The sequence below is a fragment of the Melanotaenia boesemani genome, chromosome 1 (assembly GCF_017639745.1).
Source record: "Melanotaenia boesemani isolate fMelBoe1 chromosome 1, fMelBoe1.pri, whole genome shotgun sequence".
NCBI classification, from domain to species: domain Eukaryota; kingdom Metazoa; phylum Chordata; class Actinopteri; order Atheriniformes; family Melanotaeniidae; genus Melanotaenia; species Melanotaenia boesemani.
The window spans coordinates 42,758,040-42,773,658 of NC_055682.1; the positions used below are offsets into that span (position 1 = coordinate 42,758,040).

At 41.9% G+C, this 15,619-nt stretch overlaps 1 protein-coding gene across 1 annotated transcript; it reads right to left on the reverse strand.

Moving 5' to 3' along the window:
• Nucleotides 1–4,602: 4,602 nt before the first annotated feature.
• LOC121642865 (low choriolytic enzyme-like) lies at nucleotides 4,603–9,980 on the reverse strand. The gene is made up of 10 exons (XM_041989915.1): nucleotides 9,864–9,980; nucleotides 9,573–9,603; nucleotides 8,811–8,876; nucleotides 8,521–8,673; nucleotides 8,230–8,347; nucleotides 7,940–8,118; nucleotides 7,663–7,744; nucleotides 6,008–6,132; nucleotides 5,312–5,375; nucleotides 4,603–4,822 (listed from the first exon to the last, which is right to left on the reverse strand). The coding sequence occupies exons 1-9, from the start codon at nucleotides 9,924–9,926 to the stop codon at nucleotides 5,314–5,316; spliced, it is 879 nt and encodes a 292-aa protein (XP_041845849.1). The 5' UTR covers nucleotides 9,927–9,980; the 3' UTR covers nucleotides 4,603–4,822; nucleotides 5,312–5,313.
• Nucleotides 9,981–15,619: the final 5,639 nt, after the last annotated feature.

The window sequence follows — 15,619 nt, forward strand, 5'->3', positions numbered from 1 at the left end:
ACAACCTCCCATCAGAGCACAGCCAAAGCAACAGGAAGACGCTGCACACGCCTCCGCTGCAGAGCTCACCTGGATCCTGTGTGGACCTGTGAAGGCTCAACTCCTGGAGTTGGCTTATATATGCTCAGCTGCATCAGTCAGTCCAGATACCAGAGAATTTCAGAGAAGCAAGAAAAAGCAAGAATCAGCAAAACTTCCAGGCTTATCAGCCCGTACTGGGCTGGAACTGACGTTTGGGAGATCTCCCTACTGGTGCCGAGGGTGGGAAGTAGACAGTTGTTGAGCTGTACTGCGTAGAAACGATGCAGCCAACAAACTCCTCATCCTCTTTTTTTCCTTTTTAATAAAAGTAGAAAATATTTTTTCCTGCGAAATTTCTTAATTTTCTTTTAGTAATCGAGGAAATGTAAATATTTTTAGATTTGTGTATGCGCTTCTCTCTGATTTATTAATATTATTTTCATGGTCTTCTCAACATATTGTTAACATTAATATATTAGTTTTTAATATTTCTTGCACAATAAAAACATGCTAAATAACTTTCGTTCAGTGTGAGGTGCATGTTAGGCCCAGCCTCAGTGACAAACCCGGTGTTCTAGAGTAATAACACGGTGACCTGAAGCTAGATCAGATTCAAATATCTAGTGAGAGTGAAACAGCAAAAGGAAGCAAGGGGACATTTTCTCTAGATCAGTGGTTTTCAAATTTTTTAAGCCACGAGCCCCAAGATAAGATTCATAGTAGTTTGCGACCCCCACCCCCATGTGTCGACATAATTGTGATTAATGATTGTGATTATGTAAACATAATTGTGACTGTAGCACTCACATCCTTTGAGCGGCTGGTCCTGGCACACCTGATGGACTCCCTCCCACCCACACTAGATCCACACCAGTTTGCCTACCGCAGCAACAGGAGCATCGATGATGCAGTTTCCATAGCGCTGCACTCTGTGCTCACACACCTGGACAACAGCAACACATATGCACGATTGCTGTTTGCTGACTTCAGCTCAGCATTCAACACCGGTATTCCCTCCAAGTTAATCACTAAACTTGGAGATCTGGGCACCGACACATCAATTTGCAATTGGATTATGGACTTCCTGACCAACAGACCGCAGCACGTTAGGTCAGGCCACACCTGCCACAGGGCTGAGTGCTGAGCCCATTCCTCGTCTCTCTCTTCACCCACGACTGCAGACCTGTGCATGGATCCAACTCCATCATCAAGTTTGCTGACGACACCACGGTGATTGGTCTCATCAGGAACTACAACGAGACCGCCTACAGAGCAGAGGTGCAGCACCTGGCCACGTGGTGGTCACACATGATGATTAATCACGATTAATCACGATTAATTAATTTGTAAGCTGTGATTGATCTGATTAAAAATGTTAGTCATTTGACAGCCCTAGAAATAACCTAACTAAAATAACCTGTACTTGCACCTTATCAGTCGTTAATATATTTTTCTAAACAAATTCATTTAATTTCATTACGTGTTTATTTGCGATCCCAATTCCAAAAAAATCAGAACAAAAACAGGATCTCATCAAGTCATATTTTATTCCCAGTAGAAGAAAAACAACATATCAGATTCTACTGCCCTGGACTAAATGTATTTATTCAGCTCACACAGACAACTAAACACGTGGCTTCAGTAAAACAAGCTGGAGACGAGCCGCCTTCTTCAGAGCTTTTACTCACGTATCATATTCCTTACTTTGATTTGTAAAACTGCAATACAGAAAAAGAATAAAGAACGTTCAGTCACTATACCAGCGCATGAAGGGAACATTAAACATAAGTACCATTTAGACGATCAATCCAAAATCATCATTTTAGCCACAGGTAGACAAAACGTACCCAAAGTAAAAAGACAAATGCTACATGCTAACATATACCATGCTAACCGGTGCAACAGAAAAACTGTCAGCTTCCACCAATTAAGTACAAACTATTTTCACCAAAAGAAATTAAGACAACCACGTCTCTATGTCAGTATGACTGAACTATGACTAAAATCAGGATATCCCTAAAAAAGGCACATTTTCAGGATAACTGAACAAATGACTTAAAACTCTCATTTAACTACCTTAAAACAGATATTATGACAGAATATAATGACAGAACATATCTGAGGGGCAGAATATGGATGATGAAACTAATTATTACTATTATTATTACTAATTATCCTATTACCATGTGAAAATATGAGCTGATTGTGAGAGAGCGGAGAAGCAGAGTAAGTCCATAGGGAAGCAGACCTCCCCCCAGAAGGTGAGCCTCCCCCGAGCACAACAGGCCGGGAGCAGCTGAAGTGTCTGATACTTAGCATTTCAGAATTAGAATTAATAGATTATATTAATAGATTATGATTTTATTTGGTTGCAGCTGTACGCAGACTGCTAAGAGTCTGTGGATTTTAGACTCCATGTAGGGACAGACTGGTAAGTTCCTAGTAGTATCTAAGCATAGCGTTATTTAAGGCACATTTAGATTTTCTCCATATAAGGGTCCATGTCTCGAAGGACTGGACTCCAGCACAAGATGTACATAAAATTTGAAGAAGCACATGAACATCATAGAGTCAACCTGGAACAACTTTTTACACCGTGCTAAACATCACCTGGAACTACTTTTTACACCGTGCTAAACATCACCTGGAACTACTTTTTACACCGTGCTAAACATCACCCTGGAACTACTTTTTACACCGTGCTAAACATCACCTGGAACTACTTTTTACACCGTGCTAAACATCACCCTGGAACTACTTTTTACACCGTGCTAAACATCACCCTGGAACTACTTTTTACATCGTGCTGAACATCACCCTGGAACTACTTTTTACACCATGCTGAACGTCACCCTGGAACTACTTTTTACACCGTGCTAAACATCACCCTGGAACTACTTTTTACACCATGCTGAACGTCACCCTGGAACTACTTTTTACACCGTGCTAAACATCACCTGGAACTACTTTTTACACCGTGCTAAACATCACCCTGGAACTACTTTTTACACCGTGCTAAACATCACCCTGGAACTACTTTTTACATCGTGCTGAACATCACCCTGGAACTACTTTTTACATCGTGCTGAACATCACCCTGGAACTACTTTTTACACCATGCTGAACATCACCCTGGAACTACTTTTTACACCATGCTGAACATCACCCTGGAACTACTTTTTACACCACGGCAAACATCACCCTGGAACTACTTTTTGCACCATGCTGAACATCACCCTGGAACTACTTTTTACATCGTGCTGAACATCACCCTGGAACTACTTTTTACATCGTGCTGAACATCACCCTGGAACTACTTTTTACACCATGCTGAACATCACCCTGGAACTACTTTTTGCACCATGCTGAACATCACCCTGGAACTACTTTTTACATCGTGCTGAACATCACCCTGGAACTATTTTTTACATCGTGCTGAACATCACCCTGGAACTACTTTTTACATCGTGCTGAACATCACCCTGGAACTACTTTTTACACCATGCTGAACATCACCCTGGAACTACTTTTTACACCATGCTGAACATCACCCTGGAACTACTTTTTACACCACGGCAAACATCACCCTGGAACTACTTTTTGCACCATGCTGAACATCACCCTGGAACTACTTTTTACATCGTGCTGAACATCACCCTGGAACTACTTTTTACATCGTGCTGAACTTCACCCTGGAACTACTTTTTACACCATGCTGAACATCACCCTGGAACTACTTTTTGCACCATGCTGAACATCACCCTGGAACTACTTTTTACATCGTGCTGAACATCACCCTGGAACTACTTTTTACACCATGCTGAACATCACCATGGAACTACTTTTTCCAGACGTGTTGCTGCATCAGATTTACTATCTCATGGTAAAATGTCTCAGTTTCACCATCTGACATATTGATCTTCTACTGGGAAGAAAAGATGGATGATAAGGTTTCTAAATTATTAAACTCTGGGTTTATTTACAGTTCATACAGAGTCTCAACTTTGGGGGAATCAAGATTTTCTGATAAAGGTTGTTTAATCTGGGCAGAGCCATTATTTCAGTTCAAACCCGTATTGTATCAACTGTTTCCTTTTTGTTCATTCTTTCATCCATTTGTTTGTTCATTGCTAGAACTAAATTCCTTTTTTTACATGCTGCTGTTCTCCTGTTTGGCTAAATCATTATTATCTAAAAACATAATCACATTTATAGATTAAATTAGTTTGAAAAAAACAACCTGAATGAAGACGTGTCCAGACTCAGGACTATAACAAATGTGAGCTTCTCACAGGTGTGTGAACTCATACGTAACCTGTCCTGAACGAGGTCGGGGAGGGAGGGGGGCTTATCAGCCAGTTGGACCACCTGTGTGCCGGGACTCATTCATGTAGGTTCAAATCATGGGACACAATGTGAATAATCCCTATCATCCATGTAAAACAGCATGTAACCTACGGTTAAATACGAGTTTATTTGAAGATCATCGTACTCTTATGTTTTTTAAATAATGTTTTAATAAACACATCACAGGTTGTTTTTCAGGGTGAACAGTTGAAACAGACTCAGGCTCACTGGAGATGAAAGTAATTTCCTTTTATTAGTTGTAGAATTACATTAAGCTTGCTGGCAGTTACATGTAAATATTTGGGATTTATTAACATGAAGTAATGCTGCCTCTCCTCGTAATTCTTTACTTGATCACCACAAACAAAACATTCAAGGAAGTTGGGAAATTTATTGAAGTATATTCAGGAAGCAGAAGAAGAAAAAGAAGCTGCATGATCGTCATTATTGGGTCCTGTTGGGGAAAAACACAGAAACAAGTTAAAAGTGACGTGAGATTTTAAATAAATGTAAAACTGCTAATTTGTCCCGACAACATCGCTGCTGTCTGGTGAGCCTGAATAAAGAACCTGCAGGACTGAGAACGTCCAGCGGGGTTAACCCCTGAATGCCTGAATTAATTTGCAATAAATACAGTTAAAAATGATGAAGAATGCAACAAAAATAAAAAATGAAATAAAATGCAATTAGAAATTAAATAAACTGGTTAAAAATAGACAACTAAATAATAGTGAATTAATGAAAAAAAATAATTGCATCAATGAAATATAAAGAATTTAATAAACTAAAGACCAGGAGCAGGAGTGGTCCTGGTCCTGGTCCTGGTCCCACCCCCACTGCAGGAACGGACATAATAAACTTCCGTGTGCCGTCAAAACCAGTCAGAAGCTCAGTGTCATGAGCTGGAACGTTATGTGGTCCTACTTCAAGTTATCAAACTTACTTTCAAACCTCCAGGAACAGGCGTCGTGGCACAGGTTTGACCCCATACCTGGTTGCCCTCGTATCTGTAATAATTTAATAACACAGAAAAATCTATAACTGCTTGATTTCTTTATGAAATGACTTCATGGTACAGCACATGAACACAGAAAATGATTCATCTCTATGTTCTTGATTATTAGTCTGCATGGAGATAAGATGAAGACAGCTGAGGGAATCAGTCACAACATGCTGGACTCATGCTCACTCAATAAATAACCACATGTGCATTTCAACAGTTTAACACCTTCATTAACATCTGCATGCTTTATGCACACACACACGCAGTCAACATACGTGTCCACATGTGTTTACATACATAAAAATTATTTATATCTCTGGATTAGCCTCTGAGAAGACCTGCTTGACTAAATGTTCCCATTTAGTCAAATCCTGTGACGTTGCTGAGAGAAAACAGCAGTATGATGCTGTTGGAGTGAAACGGGCTGTAAAGTCTGAATTCATCACTAAAACATGAGCAGAAACATTCTACTTTATATCCTGATCAGCTCCAGGATGAAATTTGAGCAGATTTTCCTGCAGATTTCCTGCATTATTGACATTAAATTAGGACTTTCAGATGTGTCTAAAAGAGTAAGAAAGACGATGATGATGATGGTGATGATGATGCCAGTAACATTCTGAAAAATGTACGTACTGCATTGATAAAGGCGATTCACCCGCAGGATGTCGGTGGGACTCATCTGGGTGGCTCTGCCGATGGCAACGTTGGCGTCGGGGATGGGGATGATGGTCGGCTCCCTGTTCCTAGAGAAGGCAAACCTGTGGTGCAAACAATCACTCCTGTTAAGAACTCTGATCTCTCCCAAGCTGCAGACACAGTAAATACACAGGGATCAGGAAGATAAAAACACTGCTTTACTGAAGAGCCAGAACTTCCCTCAGCAGGTTGCAGAGAGCAGAGCTGGGTTAAAGGTGTGAATGTAGGATAATTTTTTATACCACTGTTCATACATACCACAAGTAAACTGTAAGTTACTACGGACAGACATCCAACATCCTTAGAGCAAATATTTAGTTCCTTGGTTTGTTGCTAAATAAACTTTGGTTTTTGGATCTGGAAAGGTCTCTTGAGATGAACACGTAAAATAAAACTAATATAAATTTAAAAAAAAGTTAAGGTTTAGGTGAACATTTGTGCAGCTTATTGTGCACCACAGATGAGCCGGATGGACATTACAACCTCCGTTCAACACAGCCGTACCATGTCTACCCACCAAACCCAGTTCCCTGTAATCACCACCCATCCTCCATCTCTCCATCCATCCATCCCTCTATCCCTCCATCCATCCATCCCTCTATCCATCCATCCATCCATCCATCCATCCATCCATCCATCCATCATCCATCCATCCATCCATCCATCCATCCATCCATCCATCCATCATCCATCCATCCCTCCATCCATCCATCCATCCATCCATCCATCCCTCCATCCATCCATCCATCCCTCCATCCATCCATCCATCCATCCCTCTATCCCTCCATCCATCCATCCATCCATCCATCCATCCCTCCATCCATCCATCCATCATCCATCCATCCATCCATCCATCCATCATCCATCCATCCCTCCATCCATCCATCCATCCATCCATCATCCATCCATCCATCATCCATCCATCCATCCATCCATCCATCCATCCATCCATCCATCATCCGTCCATCATCCATCCATCCATCATCCATCCACCCATCCATCCATCCATCCATCCATCCATCCATCATCCATCCATCCATCCATCCATCATCCATCCATCCATCCATCCATCATCCGTCCGTCCGTCCATCCATCCATCCATCCATCCATCCATCATCCATCCATCCATCCATCCATCCATCCATCATCCATCCATCCATCCATCCATCCATCCATCCATCCATCATCCATCCACCCATCCATCCATCATCCATCCATCCATCCATCCATCCATCCATCCATCATCCGTCCGTCCGTCCGTCCATCCATCCATCCATCATCCATACATCCATTCGCACTTTCATCCTCCCTACTTGTTCTTCATTCATTTACCCATTAATAGATCCTTCTCTCTACCTCATCCACCCTCCCATCTTTCTCTTCACCCCTAACTTGTTTTTCTCCCTCTTCGTATCATTCTCTCCATAACTTTATCCAGACTGGTCATTAAGCCAGTGAACCCACTGTGTTGATTCCTGCTTCTTGCTAATGAATCATCACATTATTCCATCCATCTGGAGGAGTGAAAATGACTTCAGGATTGCAGGTGTGACATGACAAGGTGACAGTGATGATGGTTTGTGTAAAATCACCTTCCATAGTGCATGACAGAACTGTAGTCGTAGGGAGTGCCAAGGTTCCTTGTCTCGATTTTCCTGAAGTTATGCTCCATTCCTGCAGAGGAGAAGCACAAATCATTTTCAGTCAGTGAAAAACACAACTCTTTATTTCTCCAGGTTGGTAAGTCTGAACATTCTTCCCTTTTTATGGGTCATATCAACACACCATTTCCTCTACAGCTCTGTACTCTGCCTACAGACAACCATTGTCAGACAGTTTGTGAGGACTGTGCAGAGCAACCCAACCCACCAGGAATCACGTTCTGCAGAAGGATGCGAACATGAGTGTCCCTGTCAGACCGGGTCTGCTCGTGGTTAAAGCCCAGTGCGTGGAGCAGTTCATGTTGGATGATCTGCTTGAAGACGCAGCCTTGGCGACTTAACGACACAGCCTGGCCACCACCACGACGTCCAACGAAGGAGAAACACCTGAGAGAAAGTGGCATGGGACACCATGCTTCATTAAACTGGGATTTTTTGGTAACAAGCCTGCTGAGCTGTAAATAAGAGCTGTGATGGATTCATCTGTGCAGTCCTCACCCAGAAAGAGACTGAATATCCACAAAGTCCCTCTGCGTCTGCTGGGGTCTGAAGCGGATGCAGGTACTTGATTCAAATGACCTCAGACCTTCGATAATGGTGTCTCTTTCTCTTTGGGCTTCACAGAAAGTGAATGAAAAGAAAAACTGTTATTTCCTGCTTTGATAACCTGACAGCTTCAGAACAAGTGGAAAAATGTCTATGTTGTCTGAGAACATGATGCAGCGTTTCTGCGGGGAGCTTCAACACCATCTCATGCAGTGTGAGAGAAAAGTTCTTGTTGGGACCTACAGAACTGGTTGGAGATGCGGAAAGGCACGTAGACGTTTCCATCGTTGCTTTTAGGCCACAGGCAGCCTCGAGCTGTGCAGGGATCGGCATTCTGCAGACCTGTCGGCATTGCTATGTCTCCAAACATCACCAGAGGGTCATCCAAGTTCTTTCCTGCAAAATGGTAAAAGAAAAAATATAAATGATCCTTTGTTGCACACTTGTGGTTTCTTCTTTGTGTTTCAGCTCAGCTATTAGTACGTTTCACTGATTTCAGATGAAGAAAGGAGCTCTAGAAGACGGGAACATACCAACGTTAACGTTGGCCTTTTCCAGCAGGGAGGAGATGCTGAACTCGTCATCGTCAAAGGTGTTGCCTGTAGCGTATACAAGTAGAGAACATATATCCTATATAGCATCATATATGACTACATCATTTCTTTTATATAGTTTCAGAAAAGACTCAGTACGGATTTGTAGAGAACTGTGCATGTATGGATTGGTGGCTGTAAATTAACCCTTTCATGCACAGTGTCCAGCTCACTGGACATTTATTTAAAGCTGTTCTCTGATTGTTTTTATCTATTCCACAAAATTATTTATAAGTTATTTTATAGAATGTGTTTCTATAAAATAACTAGAAGCACTCAGAGATGGAGACCTCGTCAAATCATTGCCAAAATATAATATAATCAATCAAAATATAATCATCTGTTCCTTGTTCCATTTCTGCATCCAAATCCATGCATAACTTAACAATGTATGGGCCTCATACACGTATCCATATAATTATCAAGTTAATCTTTACAGAATATTTAAATGACAGAAACATGATAACATAATCTTTTATAAATGTTTTTGTAGAATATATCAACATAATCTTAGTGAATAAAAAGAGTAAGATTAATGAAAACAGCATCACTGAACATGTCTGTAGAAGAAAAAAAAAATCATATGTGGCTCTTTTTTTTATAATCATGGATGAAAGGGTTAAAGAGAGCTGGAAGCAAACAACAATTCTGCAACCCGTGTGATTATATAGAAATCTTTATTACAAATAAATCTAGACTTACCAGAAGTTTGGTCACTCTTTTCAAAAGTAGCCTGTAATAAAAGAAGCTGATTAAATACAACTTCAGCTATAATTACAGTTTCAAAAAGTAATGAATTGTAATTTTATATGCTCATCTTTCAACCTAGAGAAATCAAAACACTTAAAAGTTAGAATATGTAATTGAAGACAACGTCCTTTTTTCCTTCAAACTTGCTGGAAAAGCTCCCCTGGATAAAATATGTCCTTTAGGAAGATTTGAATTGTACATTAACTTCTTATTATAGAATCATTAACAGATGAAGTTAGGAACCTGTATTGTGAAGCTGCAGACAGAGCAGAGGAGCCCACTGAGCACAGCAGTCAGGAGGATCATGGTTGGTTACTGGACAGCAGCGGCAAACCAGGTCAACACTCAACACGAACACTGCCAGCGTTCACTTATATATCCGCTGATGCCAACTGACTTTATCCTAATAAGGCGCGATGCTCAGCACAGACTGATGCAACTGGAAGTGGCAGTTATTTCTTAAAAGTGCCTGTGGTCTCATTCCAAAGAGAAACTGTCATAATAAAAAAGTAAACCTAACAGTCACAAAACCTCCCTCAAAAAACAGAAAGCAGTGATTTATGAATCTTATCCTCCATATTTTATCCCCAGCAGAAGATCAACAACATGTCAGATGGTGAAACTGAGACATTTTACCATTTAATAGAAAATATGAGCTGATAGTAAATCTGATAGAGCAACACATCTGTAAAAAATAGTTCCAGGGTGATGTTCGGCACGGTGTAAAAAGTAGTTCCTGGATGATGTTCAGCATGGCGTAAAAAGTAGTTCCAGGATGATGTTCAGCACGGTGTAAAAAGTAGTTCCAGGGTGATGTTCAGCACGGTGTAAAAAGTAGTTCCAGACTGATGTTCAGCATGGTGTAAAAAGTAGTTCCAGAGTGATGTTCGGCACGGTGTAAAAAGTAGTTCCAGGGTGATGTTCGGCATGATGTAAAAAGTAGTTCCAGGGTGATGTTCGGCATGGTGTAAAAAGTAGTTCCAGGGTGATGTTCAGCATGGTGGAAAAAGTTGTTCCAGGGTGATGTTCGGGACGGTATAAAAAGTAGTTCCAGTGTGATGTTCGGCACCTTGTAAAAAGTAGTTCCAGAGTGATGTTCAGCATGGTGTAAAAAGTAGTTCCAGGGTGATGTTCAGCGTTGTGTAAAAAGTAGTTCCAGGGTGATGTTCAGCATGGTGTAAAAAGTAGTTCCAGGGTGATGTTCATCACGGTGTAAAAAGTTGTTCCAGGGTGATGTTCAGCACGGTGTAAAAAGTAGTTCCAGGGAGATGTTTGGCATGGTGTAAAAAGTAGCTCCAGGGTGATGTTTGCCATGGTGTAAAAAGTATTTCCAGGGTGATGTTCAGCATGGTGTAAAAAGTAGTTCCAGGTTGATGTTCAGCATGGTGTAAAAAGTAGTTCCAGGGTGATGTTCCGTGTGGTGTAAAAAGTGGTTCCAGGGTGATGTTCCGTGTGGTGTAAAAAGTAGTTCCAGGGTGACGTTCAGTGTGGTGTAAAAAGTAGTACCAGGGTGATGTTCAGCATGGTGTAAAAAGTAGTTCCAGGGTGATGTTCAGCACGGTGTAAAAAGTAGTTCCAGGGTGATGTTAAGCACGGTGTAAAAAGTAGTTCCAGGGTGATGTTCATCACGGTGTAAAAAGTGGTTCCAGGGTGATGTTCAGCATGGTGTAAAAAGTAGTTCCAGGGTGATGTTTGGCACGGTGTAAAAAGTAGTTCCAGGGTGATGTTTGGCACGGTGTAAAAAGTAGTTCCAGACTGATGTTCAGCATGGTGTAAAAAGTAGTTCCAGAGTGATGTTCGGCACGGTGTAAAAAGTAGTTCCAGGGTGATGTTCGGCATGATGTAAAAAGTAGTTCCAGGGTGATGTTCGGCATGGTGTAAAAAGTAGTTCCAGGGTGATGTTCAGCATGGTGGAAAAAGTTGTTCCAGGGTGATGTTCGGGACGGTATAAAAAGTAGTTCCAGTGTGATGTTCGGCACCTTGTAAAAAGTAGTTCCAGAGTGATGTTCAGCATGGTGTAAAAAGTAGTTCCAGGGTGATGTTCAGCGTTGTGTAAAAATTAGTTCCAGGGTGATGTTCAGCATGGTGTAAAAAGTAGTTCCAGGGTGATGTTCATCACGGTGTAAAAAGTTGTTCCAGGGTGATGTTCAGCACGGTGTAAAAAGTAGTTCCTGGATGATGTTCAGCATGGCATAAAAAGTAGTTCCAGGATGATGTTCAGCACGGTGTAAAAAGTAGTTCCAGGGTGATGTTCAGCACGGTGAAAAAAGTAGTTCCAGGGTGATGTTCGGCTCGGTGTAAAAAGTAGTTCCAGGGTGATGTTCAGCGTTGTGTAAAAAGTAGTTCCAGGGTGATGTTCGGCACAGTGTAAAAAGTAGTTCCAGGGTGATGTTCAGCGTTGTGTAAAAAGTAGTTCCAGGGTGATGTTCAGCACGGTGTAAAAAGTAGTTCCAGGGTGATGTTCAGCACGGTGTACAAAGTAGTTCCAGGGTGATGTTCGGCACGGTGTAAAAAGTAGTTCCAGGGTGATGTTCAGCGTTGTGTAAAAAGTAGTTCCAGGGTGATGTTCGGCACAGTGTAAAAAGTAGTTCCAGGGTGATGTTCAGCGTTGTGTAAAGAGTAGTTCCAGGGTGATGTTCGGGACGGTGTAAAAAGTAGTTCCAGTGTGATGTTCGGCACCTTGTAAAAAGTAGTTCCAGAGTGATGTTCAGCATGGTGTAAAAAGTAGTTCCAGGGTGATGTTCAGCGTGGTGTAAAAAGTAGTTCCAGGGTGATGTTCAGCATGGTGGAAAAAGTTGTTCCAGGGTGATGTTCGGGACGGTATAAAAAGTAGTTCCAGTGTGATGTTCGGCACCTTGTAAAAAGTAGTTTCAGAGTGATGTTCAGCATGGTGTAAAAAGTAGTTCCAGGGTGATGTTCAGCGTTGTGTAAAAAGTAGTTCCAGAGTGATGTTCAGCATGGTGTAAAAAGTAGTTCCAGGGTGATGTTCATCACGGTGTAAAAAGTTGTTCCAGGGTGATGTTCAGCACGGTGTAAAAAGTAGTTCCAGGGAGATGTTTGGCACGGTGTAAAAAGTAGCTCCAGGGTGATGTTTGCCATGGTGTAAAAAGTAGTTCCAGGTGATGTTTAGCACGGTGTAAAAAGTAGTTCCAGGGTGATGTTTAGCACGGTGTAAAAAGTAGTTCCAGGTGATGTTTAGCACGGTGTAAAAAGTAGTTCCAGGTGATGTTCAGCATGGTGTAAAAAGTAGTTCCAGGTTGATGTTCAGCATGGTGTAAAAAGTAGTTCCAGGGTGATGTTCCGTGTGGTGTAAAAAGTGGTTCCAGGGTGATGTTCCGTGTGGTGTAAAAAGTAGTTCCAGGGTGACGTTCAGTGTGGTGTAAAAAGTAGTACCAGGGTGATGTTCAGCATGGTGTAAAAAGTAGTTCCAGGGTGATGTTCAGCACGGTGTAAAAAGTAGTTCCAGGGTGATGTTAAGCACGGTGTAAAAAGTAGTTCCAGGGTGATGTTCAGCACGGTGTAAAAAGTAGTTTTAGGGTGATGTTTGGCACATTGTAAAAAGTAGTTCCAGAGTGATGTTCAGCATGGTGTAAAAAGTAGTTCCAGAGTGATGTTCAGCACGGTGTAAAAAGTAGTTCCAGGGTGATGTTTGCCATGGTGTAAAAAGTAGTTCCAGGTTGATGTTCAGCGTGGTGTAAAAAGTAGTTCCAGGGTGATGTTCAACATGGTGTAAAAAGTAGTTCCAGGGTGATGTTCGGCATGGTGTAAAAAGTAGTTCCAGGGTGATGTTCGGCATGGTGTAAAAAGTAGTTCCTGGATGATGTTCAGCATGGCGTAAAAAGTAGTTCCAGGATGATGTTCAGCGTTGTGTAAAAAGTAGTTCCAGGGTGATGTTCAGCGTTGTGTAAAAAGTAGTTCCAGGGTGATGTTCGGGACGGTGTAAAAAGTAGTTCCAGTGTGATGTTCGGCACCTTGTAAAAAGTAGTTCCAGAGTGATGTTCAGCATGGTGTAAAAAGTAGTTCCAGGGTGATGTTCAGCGTGGTGTAAAAAGTAGTTCCAGGGTGATGTTCAGCACGGTGTAAAAAGTAGTTCCAGGGTGATGTTCGGCATGGTGTAAAAAGTAGTTCCAGGGTGATGTTTGGCACGGTGTAAAAAGTAGTTCCAGACTGATGTTCAGCATGGTGTAAAAAGTAGTTCCAGAGTGATGTTCGGCACGGTGTAAAAAGTAGTTCCAGGGTGATGTTCGGCATGATGTAAAAAGTAGTTCCAGGGTGATGTTCGGCATGGTGTAAAAAGTAGTTCCAGGGTGATGTTCAGCATGGTGGAAAAAGTTGTTCCAGGGTGATGTTCGGGACGGTATAAAAAGTAGTTCCAGTGTGATGTTCGGCACCTTGTAAAAAGTAGTTCCAGAGTGATGTTCAGCATGGTGTAAAAAGTAGTTCCAGGGTGATGTTCAGCGTTGTGTAAAAATTTGTTCCAGGGTGATGTTCAGCATGGTGTAAAAAGTAGTTCCAGGGTGATGTTCATCACGGTGTAAAAAGTTGTTCCAGGGTGATGTTCAGCACGGTGTAAAAAGTAGTTCCTGGATGATGTTCAGCATGGCGTAAAAAGTAGTTCCAGGATGATGTTCAGCACGGTGTAAAAAGTAGTTCCAGGGTGATGTTCAGCACGGTGAAAAAAGTAGTTCCAGGGTGATGTTCGGCTCGGTGTAAAAAGTAGTTCCAGGGTGATGTTCAGCGTTGTGTAAAAAGTAGTTCCAGGGTGATGTTCGGCACAGTGTAAAAAGTAGTTCCAGGGTGATGTTCAGCGTTGTGTAAAAAGTAGTTCCAGGGTGATGTTCAGCACGGTGTAAAAAGTAGTTCCAGGGTGATGTTCAGCACGGTGTAAAAAGTAGTTCCAGGGTGATGTTCGGCACGGTGTAAAAAGTAGTTCCAGGGTGATGTTCAGCGTTGTGTAAAAAGTAGTTCCAGGGTGATGTTCGGCATGGTGTAAAAAGTAGTTCCAGGGTGATGTTCAGCGTTGTGTAAAGAGTAGTTCCAGGGTGATGTTCGGGACGGTGTAAAAAGTAGTTCCAGTGTGATGTTCGGCACCTTGTAAAAAGTAGTTCCAGAGTGATGTTCAGCATGGTGTAAAAAGTAGTTCCAGGGTGATGTTCAGCGTGGTGTAAAAAGTAGTTCCAGGGTGATGTTCAGCATGGTGGAAAAAGTTGTTCCAGGGTGATGTTCGGGACGGTATAAAAAGTAGTTCCAGTGTGATGTTCGGCACCTTGTAAAAAGTAGTTTCAGAGTGATGTTCAGCATGGTGTAAAAAGTAGTTCCAGGGTGATGTTCAGCGTTGTGTAAAAAGTAGTTCCAGAGTGATGTTCAGCATGGTGTAAAAAGTAGTTCCAGGGTGATGTTCATCACGGTGTAAAAAGTTGTTCCAGGGTGATGTTCAGCACGGTGTAAAAAGTAGTTCCAGGGAGATGTTTGGCACGGTGTAAAAAGTAGCTCCAGGGTGATGTTTGCCATGGTGTAAAAAGTAGTTCCAGGTGATGTTTAGCACGGTGTAAAAAGTAGTTCCAGGGTGATGTTTAGCACGGTGTAAAAAGTAGTTCCAGGTGATGTTTAGCACGGTGTAAAAAGTAGTTCCAGGTGATGTTCAGCATGGTGTAAAAAGTAGTTCCAGGTTGATGTTCAGCATGGTGTAAAAAGTAGTTCCAGGGTGATGTTCCGTGTGGTGTAAAAAGTGGTTCCAGGGTGATGTTCCGTGTGGTGTAAAAAGTAGTTCCAGGGTGACGTTCAGTGTGGTGTAAAAAGTAGTACCAGGGTGATGTTCAGCATGGTGTAAAAAGTAGTTCCAGGGTGATGTTCAGCACGGTGTAAAAAGTAGTTCCAGGGTGATGTTAAGCACGGTGTAAAAAGTAGTTCCAGGGTGATGTTCAGCACGGTGTAAAAAGTAGTTTTAGGGTGATGTTTGGCACATTGTAAAAAGTAGTTCCAGAGTGATGTTCAGCATG

Bases quoted from the DNA above. Each gene is read 5' to 3' on its own strand.
- LOC121642865 (XM_041989915.1), bottom strand. From the start codon at position 9,926: ATGATCCTCCTGACTGCTGTGCTCAGTGGGCTCCTCTGCTCTGTCTGC. The intron at 7,745-7,939 runs GTGGGTTGGGTT...TCTCCTCTGCAG, and splicing joins TCTGCAGAACGTGATTCCTG to GAATGGAGCATAACTTCAGG. The intron at 5,376-6,007 runs GTACGTACATTT...AAATTATTACAG, and splicing joins GAATCGCCTTTATCAATGCA to ATACGAGGGCAACCAGGTAT.